Source organism: Scomber scombrus, chromosome 3 (genome assembly GCF_963691925.1).
Source record: "Scomber scombrus chromosome 3, fScoSco1.1, whole genome shotgun sequence".
NCBI lineage: Eukaryota > Metazoa > Chordata > Actinopteri > Scombriformes > Scombridae > Scomber > Scomber scombrus.
The window spans coordinates 30,760,422-30,780,050 of record NC_084972.1 but is presented as its reverse complement, the minus strand read 5'-3'; the positions used below and the strand labels follow the sequence as shown (position 1 = coordinate 30,780,050).

Genomic DNA, 19,629 nt, shown 5'->3' with positions numbered 1-19,629 from the left:
TTATTGTTGATTCTATTTTTAGCACACTTTCACCTTTACACTGCTACTTTCTTTTCCACTGTACTGCTGTGTCAGTTTTAATTTCCCCCAAGGAGGATCAGTAAAGGTATATATTATCTTATCAGCAAAATGTACTTATATCAAAAATAAAGGTTGAAAGAAATGCCAGTCAAATGTAGCCTATTTATAGGGTCAAAACTAAAAGTGGGCTGCTATTATGCTATTAATTATTGTATTAGTGGAATAAATACTTATGTCTGTTCAAAAAATATTATTTTTTACATTTATTTGTATGCAGTTAAGGACTGACACTGAATTTAATAGTCCTGAGTCCTGACCTCAAAATATCCAAAATAATTTTTTTTAAAAACTTTATTTAAAGCTGCTTGATCATTAACTAAATGTGTTTCCTTTCTCTGTGTCATTTAATCCAGTTTAGTGAATTTCATTATCAATACATCAAACAGTGTTTGCAAATGAACAGAGAAGTTCATCTTTCTAGAATTTACCATCTGAAGCTGCTTTCTTTACAAGGTGAAAACTCATCTCTACCATATTTTCCAAAAACCATTAAACGCATCATGAGACAGAGGGCAGCAGTTGTTCTTGTTTCTATTTATGAGAAACAGAAATCAAAGAGAAGTGTGTTCTTTCTAATCAAAAGTGAAAAATGCTGATTCATCTGCCTTTGGTTTATTTTATTATGGAGGTTTTCAAAGTGGAAGGTGGGGCTAACCAGGTGCCCTCAAAACAGTTTCAGGGGAGTTTCAGTGGATGGTAGTTGAAAAAACAGTGTTACACTAGTTATTACATTATATATCAAAAGGAGATCAGATAACATAGCATAAATGTGTGTGATTTGGTTAAAGAGAGCGTTCAGTGATACAGTAGTTTTGGAGAATTTTTATTGTTTTTCCCACTTTCTGATGGAGCCATAAACTAATAAAAAACTAATATTTTATGTATTTAGTGCAGTCTGAAGTATGTCAAACAAATATCAGGGTATCTTGGCTCAGTTTTTGAGTATATATGGGATAAAATAGCATAATGATGATCCAATAGTCTCAGGCTTTGAAAACCCCTGTTTTATTACATTTAGTGCAACTTATTACTTAACTAAAACTGTATTTCCTGCATATCTATTTTCCCTATTTGTTTGTTTTTAAATGCACCTTTTTGCCTCATGTGCAGCACTTTGATTTGCCTCTGTGTTTGAAAAGCTTGTTCTTTTGTATGATTAGTTTTCATATTACAATGAAGTGCCTTTTCATCTGTGTTTCCATTAAATCAAGCACACCTTGTCTCCAACAGTAATCCAGGATTTAAAGGGGAAAGTTTTGTGTCAGGTTGTTTTAATCAAATAACATTACACATTTTTTCACTTTCATTCATTTTTTGAAATTTGTTTTAAACATTTTATTTGTGCATCTTACAGATTCAATAAAAACATAAAACAGTGCAAATACAACTTGAGATACAGGATACAAGATACAGGCCAGCTTGTGCAGCATTTGGTTGACTTTTCTTAGCCACAGGGAGGCACTTCAACTCCAGCTCTGGATTTCCATTTACATCCATTGTAACTGTGAATGAAAGCTGACTACAGCTGTTGTCCTCTGCAAAGGAGCGAGGCGCAAACCCTCCAGAACCACATTTTTAGAGTTTCAGTGGAGTGCTCCTTTAAATATAGCTCATGATAATGCATACTTGGTTTTGATCTCATATCTTTCACTGCTGTTGTCAATAGTCCAACTTGTGTCTTTTACAGCTCAATGGTTTCTTTCTAGAGCTCCAATTTGCCCAAATATTGAACACCAAACAAGGAAAAATCCAAAAAGAAGCACAGACTTATTTCTACCCCAACAGTTACAGAAAACGGACCATAATGCAACAAAATGTGGCGCTTTGACTGATTTTCATAGCTGCTGAATGTAAAAAAAAAAAACAATATGCATGTGTAGTATTATGAAGGCTCATTTATTTGTGCAGCACATTTTAACAAGGCAGTATTTTACATAAAAAACAAGTGTCAAGATAGGCATCAAGACAATATAAAAACACTTTAAATACAATCAAAAATGTATTAAATTGGAAATAAAATAAAATGAGATAAGTTAGAATATAATAAAACAGGAGAATTCAAGTTACAATGAAGAGAGTAAGATGTTAACCCTCAAATAATTCCTTGAATGCAGCGACTGTATTGCACACTAAAGACTAAATGATATATGATTGATGATACATGTATGATATCCTGTGAAAAGTGGTTTGTTTACGATAGCAAAAATGATTTCATACATAAACTGGTGTAAAAAAAACCAACTGAAATATGTGACGTTTGTGACATTTTTTGCTTCTGAGTAACAGTGCTCGACTTTTGTTCTGCAAACCTCGACTTTACATTTGGACGTAGACGCTGGCGCTGCCTTTAGCATTTCTGAAAACGGAGCAGTCGAAGTCGGCCACAAAAGTCCTCTCTCCGATTTTGTAGGGAGTAATGGGCAACTTGACCAGTACTCTGTGATTTGGAGGCAGATTTGGGATCCTGTGGATAACACAAAGAAACTGTTGTAAGAAACAGGAAGAGCAAAACTCACAAATGATTGAGTTTGGTGGTAAAACTTTTACATTTACATGTTGCCCAGATTTTGGACAGTTTACTTTTAAACGAAGCAGCGCAAAACCTCCCAATATTTCAACCAGAGCTGCCTGTCAAACCATTCATTACTTTCATACATAATGTTACTATTCTTTAATATACTTTTATTACTATTGTTTGTTTTTGTACTTACTTATTATTTATTGTTCTTTATTCTTTTTATTAATGCTCTTCTATTTTACTGTCCACTTGCTGCAGCAATAATGTAAATTTCCCCCATCGTGGGACTTATAAAGGAATATCTTATCTTATCTTACATGTCTGGTCACACACACACACACACACACACACACACAGACACACACACACACACACACACACACACACACACACACACACGCACACTGACCTGTACTGAATCTCCCTTCTCAACAGGCCACTTCCAGAGATAGTCATAACGCAGTCCTTCAGCGTCTCCTGGACCGGGTTCAGGAACAGCAGCTCCACAGTCATCTCCTGGTACAATCTGACCGGACCGACAACCTGGGACACACACACACACATTTTAACTGTTTAATGAAATACGCTCAGTCAGGCAGCCAAAACAACAAACACTTAAAACAACCCAACAGACGACAAGATGAGAGAGAGAAACAGAGAAACAGAGTGGAAAAGCAATGCAGTGTTGGTGTTAAATGTTTTATCTTGCAGAAAACAGCAAAACCAAACTACATACATCGCCAATTCTTGTTCCTAATGGGACAAAAACTACACCACAAACAATGTTTCCTAATTCTGCAGGAATTTTTGGCCGGTGAGTGTTTCTTTGTGTGTGTGCGTGCGTGTGTGTGTGTGCGTGTGTGTACAGAGCTGACAGCCGCTAAAAGGTTTAGCACACACAGGACTGAACACATCGTTCTTACATAATAGTCTCACAATGGGACAAAAGTCACTAATGATGACATGATGACGGACATGAGTAAAACAGAAACTGGAATTTTAGAAACTAGATTTGAGATGTTTTACTCACTTGCAATCAGTAGGATAAAACAGCTGACCTTTTTTCAACATTATTAATTGATTTCACTGTTACCTAAAGCCAACTTTATTTTGTCCAACACTCTTCCTCCATCACTAATTTATTTCAAACACAGCCGATAACCAGAATGTAAAACACAGCTGATTTTAGGGGGTCTTGGACTGCTTAATAAACACTCATCACCCTCTAAAAACCTCCAATGTATCTCCACTCTTTGCATGTTCATAGATGAGGAGCAGCTACTTCTCTGTTTAGTACTAATTACCAAATATTATCATTCTAATACGCTAAAACTAATATAATAATCCTGGCAGACATTAAACACGCTTTGTGTCAGCATGCTTAGGTTAGCATTTAGCTCAAAGTTGCTGTTGCTGATAATAAAGCATAAAGTACAAATGATCACCCAATTCAGTGAAAGCAGTGATGATTATATCTGTAAAGAATGCAGTATGGAACCATCCCTGTGATTTTCAGGCAATTAAATGAAATAAATTCATATTTCTGATATTTAAACAAATTTGACCCAAGGATAACAGGAGGGTTAAGACAGATGTTGAACAAAGCTGGAAAGTTTTAGAAACAGAAGGACAGAGGTTGAAGTTTAATTAGATATCTACTGACTTTGATGGAGATGGGAGGGTCCATCAGCACAACATCATCTTCAGCCAGGTATGAGTAGATTGGCCTCTCTTTGTCTGTCACAATGACGGAAAACTTCATACTGTCAGAGTCCTTCATGTATTTATTGTAGATTAGGAATGGGACCACGATGGGGATGATCAGATCTGAAAGAGAACATTTTTCACATAAATCTCAGGGTATTTGGGGTATATTTGTCCAAGCTTAGAGAAAACTTGCCTTTGAAAATTGAATGAAGAAGACAATTAAGCTCTATGTCCAGAAAAACATCTCCAGAACAAGAGTTACCTTTCCCAGGCAGCAGTGTCTCAAGCTTCACGTCAGTCTGGATGCTCCCTACTGGTGAGCCGTAGTACGTCATGCCCTGGACAGAGGTGGTGATGGACAACAACCTGGAAACTTTGCTCTTACTGTTCAGCACCAGATTCAGATTCACATCCTGACCGTTCACTGGCGCGGACACCTGCAGCGCCACACAGTGGGAAGAATGAGATATCAGTCATACTGTACATGGACATATCCTAGTATCATCCAGTATTATAAACAATATTTACTTTAAACCACATCTTATGAGTGATATTTCTTCAGTATAGCAGTACAGCACTGATGCACAAAGTGAGGGTAACACTTCAAAGTCTCCCTCTACTCAAAAATATGCTTTTCCTTTTGTTACTTCAGCTGGATGTTTGAGGTTCACTGTGCAGTTTGACACTAGAAGGATGTTTTCATTCGTCTGCTCAAAGTGTAAAGTTTAATGAGCTCAATGAAAATCAGATGTTAAGGGTCTACGAGCAGGATTTGGGACATCAAAGTTAGTTTAGAAGCCAATACAGACTCAAAAATGGCCATTTAATATGCAAATAACTACATTACAATGTGTTATAAGCCAATTTTTAAAATTATTGCATACTGCTTACACAGACTTAAAGTAAAGTGCTACCAAAGTGGTATTTTGTTTAGTTTTAAACAACTAACCAGTGGTGTTGCACCAACTGTTTTTGAGGGGAAGGGGAAAAACCAGTCCAGAATACCATTTAGGTTGACTACGGGGGCAGTTTGATTTATCAAAACCAGAATTAAACAGAAACAAATTCAGAGTGTTTGTGTTTGATAAGGTTGGTGCAAAATGCAGAATTAAAAGTTACATTGAAGGAATCAAACACTCATGTTGTGACTCCTGTCCCCCAGGATGCCCCTGAACCTCTTTTTAAAATTACTACTAACTAAATAACTACGACTAAACAGTTTTATAATATCCAAACCTCATACTAAGACATGCCATTTCGGTCAGCTACAGGGGCAGTTTGATTTATCAGAACTTTTGCTTTTGTTGATGTCTTGATGGAAGAGAAAATGGAGTTATCAAAAGTCTCTATTTTTGATGAGATTGGTGCAAAATACAGAATTAAAAGTTATGTTTAAGCAGTCAAACACTCAAGGATATGCTACACCACCAGCTAGTGGATTTGCTTTTGCCTGCAGCCATCAGAGTGCTGCATTCACACCCAAAATAGCATTCTTTGTTTGGGTGTGTTTTACACCCACATACAAGCCCTGCCACAGTATCTATGATGACAGTTAACTGTTACAAATGTGCAGAAGTCCTGAAAGATGACTTTTCTATCTTGTACACACAAAGCACAAAACATTACTTTATCTTTTAAGGCTTCAAGGTCTCCATATACATTTTCTATGGTTCTTTTTTTTAAACTCTCTTAGATAGGAGACTGTACAGACATGGCTAGAAAGGAAAGGATACGCAGGATAAATACTGAACAATATTAATTAACTATAGGGTGTGCTCCTCAGTACTTAACGATGATCCATACTCAGCATAAGTGTAATACCAGGGCTAGTGTGCGTTCATGTAAAATCCCTTGAGTAAATAATGAGGCCAAATGTTTTTGTTTTCTTTACACTGGTGCCATGTTGTGGAACAGCTTTTTGTTACACACCTAGTTTTTAAAAACGAAAGGGGCTCATAGAAGTCAGGTTAGGACTTATTGACAGAACAGGAACACAGATTTATACCGAAATCTACAATGACATTTGTACTTTAGTTATAACATTTTATTCACTTATTTTTCTGTGGGTGTTGTTATTTTTTATCTTCTCCTTTTCAATTTATCCCTTGGATTTAGCTTTTGTGCATGTGATCCATAAATAAACTGTATCGTATCGCAACATATCATATCGCAACATATCATATTGTAACGTAACGTAGCATATCGTAACATAACGTAACATATCGTGAAGTATCGTATCATCCACGGAACTAAATGTTGGATTTTGCTTTTGTGCATGTGATCCATAAATAAACTGTATTGCATCGCAACATATCGTATCGCAACGTACCGTAAGGTATCGTAACGTAACGTAACATAACATATCGTAACGTATCGTAACGTATCGTATCATCTACGGAACTGAATAATATTATCCCTTGGATTTTGCTTTTGTGCATATGATCCATAAATAAACTGTATCGTATTGCAACATATAATATCGCAACATATAATATCGCAACAGCATATTGTAAGGTAACGTAGCATATCGTAACGTGAAGTATCGTATCATCCACGGAACTAAATGTTGGATTTTGCTTTTGTGCATGTGATCCATAAATAAACTGTATCGCATCGCAACATATCGTATCACAACATATAATATCGTAACATATCATATCGTAACGTAGCATATCGTAACGTAACATATCGTGAAGTATCGTATCATCCACTGAACTAAATGTTGGATTTTGCTTTTGTGCATGTGATCGATAAATAAACTATATTGCATCGCAACATATCGTATCGTATCGCAACGTATCGTAAGGTAACGTAACATATCGTAACGTATCGTATCATCTCCGGAACTGAATAATGTTATCCCTTGGATTTTGCTTTTGTGCATGTGATCCATAAATAAACTGTATCGCATCGTGTCGTATCCTATCGTATTGTATTGTATCGTACTTGGAACTGAACAATGTTATCTCTTGGATTTAGCTTTTGAGTGTGATCCATAATCATATCATATCATACCTGGAACTGAAATGTTGTGACTCCTGTCCACCAGGATGCCCCTGAGCTTCTTCTTAAAACGACTAACTAACTAACTAACTAACTAACTACGACCAAACAGCTTTATAATATCCAAATAGAAAACCTTCACAATGAGACATAAATTTAGGCTAAAAATAAAAAAGATCCATCCTTTTCAATAACTTCAGAGACTGAAGCTTCTCTGCCGTACCTCATCAAACCGCATGGACACTTTTGGCGGTGGAAGTTTGCCAGCTGGGGATTCTCCGTTCGTGTCTCCACCATTCCCGTCCACCTCTCCGTTCCCCTGCATGCCTCCATTCTCCCCTCCCTCTCCAGTTCCTCCATTCTCCCCTGTGCCCCCTGTTCCTCCATTCTCCCCTGTGCCCCCCGTTCCTCCATTCTCCCCTGTCCCCCCTGTTCCTCCATTCTCCTCTCCGTTCCCCTCTTCTCCTCCATTTTCCTCTGTTTCCTTGGTGATGAGACTGGTCACAGCGCTTTTAAACACAGATCTCTCCTTCGTCGTTCCTGTAAAGGTAGTAATTCAGTCAGTTTTCTGCTGTTGATTGTTTGATTTGTGACGTGTTCGCCTGGTAAACTCACCCTCTCTGTGTTTGTAGGAGTCAGTGATGTTCATCCTCTTGTTGGAGCCGACAGACTTGGTGGAGATGTTCTGACCGACTCTCTTTGTATCAGAGAAGATTTTCTGTTTGGAACCATCACGCCGGACCTGACAGGAAACAGAGACAACATAAACATCATTTCATAAAACAGATTATCATTTTTAAAACTCTTATTTGTAATTTTTTTTCACTAAAGGTTTCTGAATGTGTTGCTGATGAGGTTATAAGACTGACCAGCCAGTCAATGCAGTCTGCGTTGACCTCGGCGAAGACAAATGGGACGTCGTATTTGAGGTCCGTGTCTCCGTTCAGGACGGCTTTCACCGGAGCTGGACCGCAACAGTACACACCTACGAGAGGAGAAATCATTAAAATCAACACACAAGAAATATGAGACTCTGTAACCACAGAACAAACTTAACAACACATTTTTAACATTTTATAACATTTATTCATGCACCACTACTGATATGGCTCTAAGAATAACAAAATCATCAAATAATAGTGATATTTTCAATTAATGAAAACTCAGAACTTGCATAATATGAATTGGTAGTCAGGAGGTGGTTATTAACATTTCAATGGGAGCACATTTTAAATATCATATCTTAAATAATCTCTGTAAAAAAACAAGACTTTAACGGGGTCAGAAGAAAGTTCTGATGAGTTATGTTTAGTGCAAAAACACATTTATTCCTAAATCCTGGTTTAGATGATCATTTTTGGGTAACATTGGCAATAAAACCCTTTGCATGTACAATTAAGCTCTGAAACAAGGTCATCAGAGCAGAGTAAAAAAAACAGTAAAATCTGTACCATCGCTCATCTCCTGCGGAGTTGGATCCAGAACTTGCCAGCCGTTATATTTGCCGTCGTCTGTCAGATCTGGCCGCCTCATCCACGCCTCCACCCACACGTGATAGTTCCTGAAACACAACACAGCGTTTTAGTGGACTGAAACTAAAGGACAAGAACATTCAATCTGTCTGGAGCCCCTCCATCTGCCATAAGAGCCATCTAAGCTGTAATCATGCTTCAAATAACGTGTATGGATGTTATGGGAAAGCAAATGAAATACGATGTTAGTCGATATTGAAAATGTGTGTGCTGTTGCAAATTAGCTGAATAAATACGTAGCATTTTAGAAAATGTCGAATTTGAAATCTTAAAATGCTGATTTTGTAAAACAAATTAAGTGACAAACAAGAATGAGAGAAAATAAGATTCTATAAATTCAAAACTGGAATAAAGCACACCATAAACTCAAAATTCAGACCAAAAACTTCTTTGTATAAGACAAATTGTCATGATAAACTCTAATATTTCCAATCTTGATGCAATGTGTCACTTTTCAGCTGATGTTTGACCTACATACTGTAAAAGGTTCATAAACAATACAAGTTAGACTAAGTGCGCTTTCACACCAACAGCAGTTGGTGCGCACTAAACAGTCCATTCGGACCAAAAGCTCTTATTTCGGTTCGTTTTCGTTGGTGTGAAAGCATCAATCGCACCAAATGCCGACCTACTGGAAGATGAGGGAACGTCAATCGGACAAATCTTGATTTGTTTGCAGGTGTGAACGCGGACCACACCTCAGCCTGTATGCTACATCGTAACAATTTTACTGCCTGGTGCGGCCCAAATAATCAATTTAGTGGTGTGAAGGCGCCCTAAGGCTGAGGTGTTGTCCACGTTCACACCTGCAAATGAATCAAAATTGGTCTGACAGCAGTTGGTGCGCACTAAACAGTCCATTCGGACCAAAAGCTCTTAGGCTGCATCCACACTGCAAGCCAAAATCAGATTTTCAGCCAATCTACATTGGAACCAGATGGCTCTTATGAAGTCTGAACAGTCAAAAATCACATGAAATCCGATTTTTGCAAACCAGATCGAAACCACCTTTGGGAGGTAGTTTCAAATCGCATTTGGACAGATGTGTCTGAGTCTGAACAGCTCCAAACACTCAAATCGGATTTGACTGTCCGTGACGTCGCTGTATGTCTCTACGCTACGTCACTCTATGCGACAACAGACCCACGCTTATTCGAGTTGTTGTTGCTAGCTGATATCAATGGAGGCAATGGAGGATGTCGAAAACATCAGTCCTTGGACAGAGGATGAAACCAAATTCTTAATCTTTGGGGAGATGGCTCCGTTCAAGCGAAGCTCGAGGGTTTGTTGTTGCTGTCGCAATTATATGACATCACACAATACACGCTAGATGATGCCTCCGCTCCGACGACGTTGCCACAACAACCAGGTTGTCAGGTTGGTCATTAATGTGGCTCAGCCTGAACAGATCCAAATCCGATTTGGACACTTGCTAAAAACAGTGTGGACAGTCAGGCCTAAAAATCGTATTTGAGAAGGAATCAGATTTGAATTAGATTTGCCTGCTGTCTGAACGCAGCCTTGGTTCGGTTCGTTTTCGTTGGTGTGAAAGCATCAATTGCACTCAGGTGCGCACTAAATCAAGCTGACCGAGACCTCCAAAAAGAGGTGGTCTCGGTGAGGGAAGATGAGGGAACGTCAATCGGACCAATTTTGATTTGTTTGCAGGTGTGAACGCGGACCACACCGGCGTCTGTAATATTAAGTTCTTCTGCGCTGCCTTTAAAGAATCATGGCACACTTAAACACTACACTGTCATGAAAATAATGATAATCTTTATTAGAAGATCAAACACTTCTTTATAAAGCTGCGGTGACTAAGTACTGACATGTTGACATGCTTCATTTCTTTGTTTTGTGTTATAATTACTTCTGTAACACTACTACTTCTTTTGCTCTTGTCTGACCTACAAATGCTGGCAAACTGTTTTCTTCCTCATAAATTAGTACATTGCATGACAGCACATTAATACATTAGGTTCATTAAGGCCCATTACATGTATTTAATTACCTCTTTTAAAAAAAGGAGTGGCATTGTTGTCTGGAACAGCAGACTATACACCCACGAGAATTTACAACGCTGTGTGCCAAACAGAGGAATTAAGCTGTGAACAAGCCTTGACACCACTGACCTGATTATTCTTCAACATAGAAAATTCACACAATCTATTCTTTGCACAACTTTACAGCTCTAATCAATATTGTTATATTAACAACATTAACTGTTCTGCAATTATCTTATTATCACTGCTGATATATATGTAGTCTATGTGTGTGCTTTTATTTGTTTGTGTGCACATTTATTGATCAGTCAGATAGGCCAATGATGCTATGGTTCAAAACTTGGTATAGACACTTTTTATGAGGGGATTCTTAGACCAGGTCAACATTGAACAAGATCATACTGCAAGGGTGTTGAATATGAACAGTATGTAAGGGTTAAAGGTGGGACTCTTGGAGGAGACCAACAACATGCAAATATGAAAATGTTAAGTGTTAAATGCTGATATCAGGTGTGCATGGTGTCTTTATCTGAATCTCACCAGATGCTGTCCTTGTCTGGTCTCACATTGACCCCATAGTCGGGGTGGTTGACGTCGATGGTCAGATTTCTGTTGCTGTCATGGGCTGACTGGTAGTTGGTGATCACGCGACAGGGGATGCCCAGCAGACGCATCACTGAACCAAACACAAATGTGAATCATTCAGATAAGTTTAGATCAGTGTGCACTGGTTCCTCACCTGTTGTAGCTCAATTAGGTAACGATTAAAACCCAGAACAGCTGCTAATATTTGGGTCAATGACAATAAGATAGTGCTTCAGAGTCAGATGTTACCTGAGCACATGACGCCAGCGAACACCCAGCACTGTCCGTACTTGACCGGGTAGCAGCCGCTGTTGAACCACTTTTGGAGGATGTCGTGGCTGCCGCTCCAGTGAGTGGGTGGGACCCCTCCCCAAAACTGGTTTGACCAGCGTCCCATCACGATACCATTGTCATCTTGAGAGTTAATCTAAAAGGGAAGAACAGAAATGATCATGATTTACTAAAACTTCCAACTTTGTTTAAGCAGATTTTGACTCCCCAGATTTTTTCCCGTAGTTCCAAAGTCCTGTTTATATTTTGAAAACCAAATGATTGACATCTGCTATCTTCTTCTTCATAAAATGGAAAAATGTCAGCAAACGATTATCTATAAAACAATTTAAGTCTTATAAACAGATTGTGAAACATATCTGCATTATATTAGTAACTCAGATGTCTGAAGTCTCCTTTTATCTTCCGATAAACATTTTAAATAATTTTATGCTCAACGAGGCTTGTGGATTTTGTCCCTCATCATTTACACTGTCAGTGAATTAGGATGGGGTCTTTAATGGTTAGCATGTACAGCAGGAATGATTATAGCAAGCAAAACATGTTTTAGTGTTAATTTAACCTCCTGTAAACCTGCGTCCTCATATGGGGATATTACATTTTGGGTTTGCTGGACCTTATACTTCATTCTGCTTATCTTTTACCTGTTGTCTTCGCTCGTACACACTTTTTTGTGCCACCTAGTGGTCGCTAAAGCACAATGCATTACTCAGTGTAAAATCGAGATGGCAGGCATCTCGGCCAAGTCAATCAACAGCCGATCCCCAGACAAAAGTGGACCAGGTACAAAACCTTATCAAATGTTATGGTTGAAACTACATTTCTTTAGTTTGATACGCTACACAAATGTGACTAATTTTAGCAACAGCAACAAGCTACGACTGCTAATAAGAGAGTACCCATTTGAAGACATTGGGACTTTATTATCATTGGTGCAAAGGGAAGCTGTTAATGTAAGGAAATAAATAGTTTTATACACTGATTAATCCCAAATATCTAGGGGAAATTACAAATGCATACCATACAGAAGCTCGGGTCTCTGGAGGTTAAGACCGACTTTAAAAAAAGGTGAACTTATCATTTAGTGGTTGAAAACATTGAGGGTATTTCTCTGCATCACATCACTGCTGGATTTGGGACACACCAATCAACAAACTAAGGTCATAAATGTGTCAGTGTGGCAGTATCTTTAAAACACACACACACAGAACTTGTCTTACCATGGCGCTGACCACGCGGCCGACGTAGATGGGGTTACAGCGAGCAGAGACATCGTCAGCCGGGTCCTTCAGGTGTTTGTGGTTCTTGTCCAATATCTTAAGGCAAATCTCCACCATGTTGTCCTCAAACTGGACAGAAAAACAGACACTTCTTACACAGGATTTACAATATAAAATTGTGTGTACATTGTAAAGATCCCACCTATAGGGATTCACAATAATTCAACATTGTTAGTGAGGATATGTTGACATTCATTTACATAATTCAGTTGTCAAAATTAATAATTATTATTATTATATTGTAATTAAAAACTAACTAACAAACACACCTGAAGTGACATTTGCAGGTATGTTTACATTGCTGTTTAATGTGCCGCAGCTGTGTAGCTAATTGACTGGCTGCATACTGACTGAGAGTCTGTGGCTCTTGTGTTGAGTATCAGGATGCTGTCAGGCTCGGTGTGACCGTCTGATCTCCCAATGTTCATCATGAAACCAGCAGACTACAGCGAAGAACAGGACACCGGCCACCACCGACTGATAAAACATGTATGTGTCTGTGTGTGTGTGTGTGTACCTGTCCATAGTCCCAGTTCATAGAAATTAGGTAGTTTCCACTTCCTTTGTAGATGATTCCTCGTTCATTCATCACATACTCCTGTCTCTCCGCCTCATCGGGCAGAAACACCCAGTCATCTACAGAGAGAGCAAATTAATACAGATAGATAGATAGATAGATAGATAGATAGATAGATAGATAGATAGACCTACCGGGGCACCAGGGGTTGAAGAGCACCGCGGGCGTTGCCAGCAGCGCTTCATCATCTTTGTGCTTCACAGTCAGTCGGTACTCCCCTATTGGGGTGTCAGCCGGGGGGGTGATGTTCAGGGTCAAGTTGCCCATGGAGCTGTTGTGAATCTCCATCTTCCACACCGCCTTTGCTGATGATGAACGCCGCGCATTGTCTGGGACACCGAAGGATGACTTAGTGCCCCGTTCCTCTGAAGGGTGTTCTCCTGTAGAGAGAGAGAGAGAGAGAGAGAGAGTCATTCAGTCATTTAAAGTTGTAACAGTACTCTAAAGTCATCCATTCATCATTTGTCACTGACTGAACCTTCCTGTCAAAGTTATATTTTCCTGAAAAGACCAAAACTTGTATCCCTCTAATTTATTTCAATCCAGTAATTTATCCATCACTTATCTCCTTAAAACCTAATTATCAATGGGTATATGGATCTCCATTGTTGTCCAGAAACCATCAAAAAAAGTAAGAAATTAATTAAATGAGAGACTAACCGGTTTCTGCAGTGATGGTGAGTGGGTGGAGGTCATGGTTGAAAGATTGCGACAGTTTAAGGGTCAAGATGAAGGGCTGGCCTCGCCTCACGATCAGCCTCTCCACTGAAATCTCATTGGTGCGGTGTTCGGTGTTGTTGGTCTTACAGTGCAGGTCGACTCCGTTAAACACTGAAAGAGATAACAAACAAGTTAAATGAAATTACGGCACGATTTGTTTTATATTGTTACTGACTTTGTGGTTTAACGTCACACTAGGGCTGGGTACCATTTAAAAATGACCAAGTACCAATCCAAGTACCTTTAAAGTGATATCGATACCAACTGAGTACTTCATTCGATACCCATCATGTGAATAGAAGCATTAAATTGTATAAAATGTAAAAAAGTCTTCAAATTATTAATATTTATTAAATATTATTCACCAACACAGACGGGTCGTAGCTGCGGTGGCAGTGGGCCAATCACGTTGTATTAAATCGCCTGCGTTGATTGGTTGTGAGTAAGTCACATAAGTCATATTTTGTAACTCTGGGTGCAAAAAGGATCGGTCGCAGGTATCGTTTGACGGGAGACGTTTCGATACAACATGGTATCGACTTAATTCGGTTGATACCTCAAAAGGGTATTGAGTATCGATACCCAACCCTATGTCACACCTTGCTTCATATACATCTGAACTTTACCGTAGTGTGTGTCACTGCACAATGACCTTACTGTTGGGCATGATTCACTTTCAAACCTGACAAGGCAGGTAAACTTTACTTTTCAGCCTGGTATGAAGAAACACATCCACTAATCTGACCACACATCCATCACATAAATGCAACCGCAAACATAGGAAACATAAGCAAACAAAGAAGCCCTGTAAATCCTACACAACAAATTACCTAATGTGTAATTAGCTCATTCAACTTCAGTGATGTGTGGTTGAAAAAGTTCCTTGAGGTTTATTCTGTGGTGTACTTAGCTCTCTCTGAAGCTGTAAGCACTACTTAATTTGGTGATTTGCAAGTCAAAGGAAGTCTTGTCCCTCTAATTGGTTACATACATACTGTAAAACCACTGTTTCAGCATTTTAACGACAATATTTCAATGTGAATCAAGGTTAAATACACTGGAATATAGAAAAAAGTTAAGTCTTAAACCAGTTTAGACCTATTTTAATCTGGCTTTTAGATCTGTAAGATTCTAATACCTTTCTTATTAGATACATAGTAAATTATGTTATTACGTAATGAGTTTCCACAAGGTTACAGATCACTTAATGCCTTGTTTAAATATCAAATAGAAAATGATTAATGGTCTGAGCAGCCTCAGAGAGACATAATGACATGCTGAGACAGGCACATAAGGTGAGGTCAGCATGTTTTAAATTAATTATTTTGTGTAGCAGAAGTGGCAGAAACTAAACTAGGGTGCGGTGTGGAGCGACAGGTGGTTATGCAGAACAAAATAAAGTGAAACTTATACGGAATTGCGTGGTGAGTAAATGTTTGAATGAATGGGGCAAGACTCAACGTGACGGTGTGGAAAAAGCTCCTCAGCTCTGTGGATGAAGGGTCGGGGCAAGACGTCAACTCTATATGGCATGCTGCAACACCTCAAAGGACTTGCGTCAATACCGTCACAACTTGAGGAAAAAAATGCAATTTTCCACAGTAGGATTCCTTTTCCATTGTTGCTTTCATTTCAGTAACTTAATGGATGTTACAAAGATTAGAAAAAAATCAAGGTACTCAAAGGATTAACTGGTGCCATGAATGTTGACTTAAAATCAGACTTTACAATGCAGCAAATCTCCCCAAATAAACCACAAAATATATCAACCAAACTATCTCATCTTAAAGCTTCATCATCAGTAAATGAAGTTTGCATGTTATGAGGGATTTAGAATAGATTTTTATTGTCATTGCAAATATACAATGATACTCACGCTTTGAACAGTCCAATTTGAGCATAAAAAAATTATATATATACAAATAACACTAATACACACACACACACACACACACACAAATGAGCCAAAACACACCTCACTCATTCCCATGACCACATACACATTCATACCCATACCCATAACTATACAACTGCTTCGTTGTTCCTGTCAGGTAAAGGTTGTTTGCTGGGCTTTAACAAACAACCAGTGGTGTCCTTTTTCTTGTGAGGACAAACATCAAAAAATACTCAGGTTAAGAAACCAAAGAATCCCAGACATAATCCCAAATTCACATCCTACATGAAGAAGGTCTGAGGACTGAAACGTGATTACATGGTCTACAGTGTATGGATCTACTGGTTTAAAGAGTTTCTGATCCTGTGACCCTGTCAACAAAGCTTTTACTGTGTGCAAGAACTTTGTCAAATTAAAATAATATGATAGGTCAAGAATTCGACTTACTGTGTTGTGCATAAAATGTGTCAATCTTATAAATGAATAAACTGCAGAACAAAAATACAAGAGTGTACTTCCTGAAATTCCTAACTTCTTCTTACAGCACATATCATGCAAAAGGCGACAAATGACAGACAACAGGCAGCGAATATCTGCCCACACATGAAATGTACAACTTTCAGATTGTTAAAAAGTCGTGACGGGCAGGAGAAACTGAAAACATGACAGATGTTGGATGTGTTTCAGGTGACGAAACGGTATTACTGTACAAGTAAAAATCAGGATATTCCTGTATTCTGCAGACAGGCGTTTCATCACCCCTATGTGAGAAGCAGCTCTGTTACCTTCGTTACACACAGTAACACATATGATGTCATCTGGAACGGGGTGTGTCTGACGCACCCACTCACAGACACACACACACGTACACACACAGATTCTTTTCATATTGCATTCAGCAGCCAAAGTATGCTTTTTTATTATCTTGTATTTAAATTGAATATTCTTTATCTTAAACTACTGTTTTATGGTTTGTGTGTGCATGTTTCTGTGTAATCTAACAAAAGACACCCGACAACGGCACGTTGAATTTAAAGTATGCAAAATATTTTAGTTATTTAAAATGCATAGCGTACGTTGTATATTTTATGGTCAGCAATTGTGGAAGCACGATGTATTGAATCTTTTTGTATGATGTGATATATTAATAAAGTTTATTAGAAGTAGTATTATTACTTATTAGAATTATTTGACCAGCAGATTTGTGTGTTTATAACATGTTGACTGAAAGTAACTGATAAGGTTGGAAGAAGCTCTCACTCTGTTGCTCTCTCTCTCTCTCTCTCACTCTGTTGCTCTCTCTCTCTCTCTCTCTCTCTCTCTCTCTCTCTCTCTCTCTCTCTCTCTCTCTCTCTCTCTCTCTCTCTCTCTCTCTCTCTGTGTGTGTGTGTGTGTGTGTAAAGCAATAACGGCAATGATGATAACATTTCAGTAGAAAAGTTGTGTTGAACTGATTTTCACTCTTACTCTCACTTTCTTGTACTTCCTGACCTTTTGTTTAAGCTTCTCCATATTTCACTTAACCACATAGTGTACACTAATAATGTAAGAGGTTTCTAGAGAAGTACTCAAACACATTTCTGTAAAACAGATTTGACACTGAGGCTGTGATCTAATATTATTGTTAGTTTCTATTCATGTACAATATAAAGTCCATATTGGGTTGCATGTATCCCCAATATATGACATTTCAGCTGTGCAACAGTGTATATTTGTTAAAAACATATGCACCAAAACACCACAATAAGTCCATCATTCTTACACTCTTCATATAAATGCATGCTAGAAAGTTTCAGGTGCATCACAGAGACTTACACAGGTAAAGGAGGAAGAAGGAGGAGGAAGATAAAAAGAAGATAAAACATTAGAAAGTACTCACTAGATGTGGATTCTGTCGTCATCTTTGCCGAACTTTCTCTCTTACAGTAGTAGATGTGAAGATGTGTAAATGCAGCCTGGCAGACAGTCAGCAGCACACTGACAAGTGAACCAGCGCTGATGTAATTTATACACCTGCCAAGCCCAACCCATTTCATGTGAAACACGTCTTTCTACCTGCATTTTTTTAACCACATCCTGTTTGTTGGCCAGCCGCTGGTCGCTCAGGCTGATGCTGTGATTGATTTTACATAACACAAATCATTTTAGCAGGTTTGACAGCCAAAGTGATTTATCATGCAACAATAATAATCATGATAATCCAAGTTGACTGAGAATATAAATCAACACATAAACATTTATTCACAAAGGTTTCTCATTTCATTTGACCACCTTTATATACTTCATTTTGAGGTGGAGTAACCTGCTGGAACTACAATCTTGGCTGGAGGCTAATATGTATTTTTTATTTAACACTGCCTCGCCTCTCCAGAGTTAAACCTCTTTGAACAACCCTCTCCTCTGAGCTGACAGGTGAACATCATCATGGTACATTTGGGAATCGGTTTAAAAAGATGCCAATTCAAGATAAAGAAGTTTTAAGTTAAGATCTGCATAAAAATGCAGTTTTACAAGTTTACATCTGTATGGACCTGTCTTGTTAGTGTGTAAATGAGCAGCAGTATATACAATGTACTTAAGGTGCATTCCTATGCTAAATAAAACTACATTTGACAATTCAAGCGTGACAATAGAGCCCTCGATAGTTGCAGGTGTTTGTAGTATTTGTCAAGCAGTAGTGTGTCCGTGACGTTACTGCGACACTACCATGTTATTTTGTATGACAGAAAAAGATTTAGTATGTCCCAGTACACAGTGTGTCGAATGCAGCATGACAGAAATACCAGGATGTCCCACTACATCTGGTTGCATTTTGCAAGTCAGCATGATTTACTGGCATTTCTGAGCCACAATCCTCAGCGTAGTGGAAGATCACATCAACTGAGCTGCCGAGAGGGAACAGACCAATGACAGACGCTGCAAATACAGATGAAGCAGTATTAACAATTGTATTCATACTGCATGCAACAGTACATATGTTGTAATTGCAGCTGCAGTATGTATAAAGGTAAAAAGTAGAAATATGTGACTTCACTTTCAGTCGAGTGTCTTTTTTTTTAAATTTTGTGTTAGCCTGTAAGTTATAATTTTGCATTGCAGATGTTGTTACATTTTTATGAAGTTGCTTCAACTATTTTTTCCAAGTAACCTAAAAACTACCTAAAACTACCCACATTTGGGACTCAGGATATGTCGATCTTCGACCTCAGTGAGGTACAAAATGTACATCATAGATTATAATCAGGCACTCAGAAGGTTGCATAATGTTGTAAAGCCAACTAGAGACAAAATTAAACAATATGTAGTGAAATCAACATAGAAAAAAACCCCTATTGTTTTCTATATTAGTTTGACTTGTGCCCATCATCATCATGCATGTGTGAGTTATTTTTTGATGATGTTATCCATTTATCAATTTCCAGGTAACTATAAGCACCA

At 38.3% G+C, this 19,629-nt stretch overlaps 1 protein-coding gene and 1 long non-coding RNA gene across 2 annotated transcripts in view; both read right to left on the bottom strand.

Annotated features, from left to right (window-relative positions):
• Window positions 1–19,629, bottom strand: part of LOC134004709 (uncharacterized) — a 478,899-nt gene that overhangs the window by 61,010 nt on the left and 398,260 nt on the right. The gene's annotated exons all lie outside the window — the stretch shown is intronic.
• On the bottom strand, window positions 2,398–18,092 carry LOC133978163 (protein-glutamine gamma-glutamyltransferase E-like). Its single transcript, XM_062416525.1, has 16 exons — window positions 18,071–18,092; window positions 14,238–14,408; window positions 13,712–13,957; window positions 13,518–13,636; window positions 12,941–13,069; window positions 11,679–11,856; window positions 11,385–11,520; window positions 8,761–8,870; window positions 8,179–8,294; window positions 7,925–8,051; window positions 7,808–7,849; window positions 7,533–7,597; window positions 4,569–4,743; window positions 4,263–4,426; window positions 3,009–3,142; window positions 2,398–2,545 (listed from the first exon to the last, which is right to left on the bottom strand). Exons 1-16 carry the CDS (start codon window positions 18,090–18,092, stop codon window positions 2,398–2,400), a joined length of 2,082 nt encoding a protein of 693 aa, XP_062272509.1.

What these genes read in the sequence shown, in the direction of transcription:
- LOC133978163 (XM_062416525.1), bottom strand. Translation starts at nt 18,092, where the DNA reads ATGACGACAGAATCCACATCTA. An exon ending in TGAACTGGGACTATGGACAG is followed by an intron (nt 13,070 to 13,517) that starts GTACACACACAC and finishes TTTTCTGTCCAG; the next exon opens with TTTGAGGACAACATGGTGGA. An exon ending in CTCCTACAAACACAGAGAGG is followed by an intron (nt 7,850 to 7,924) that starts GTGAGTTTACCA and finishes CTACCTTTACAG; the next exon opens with GAACGACGAAGGAGAGATCT.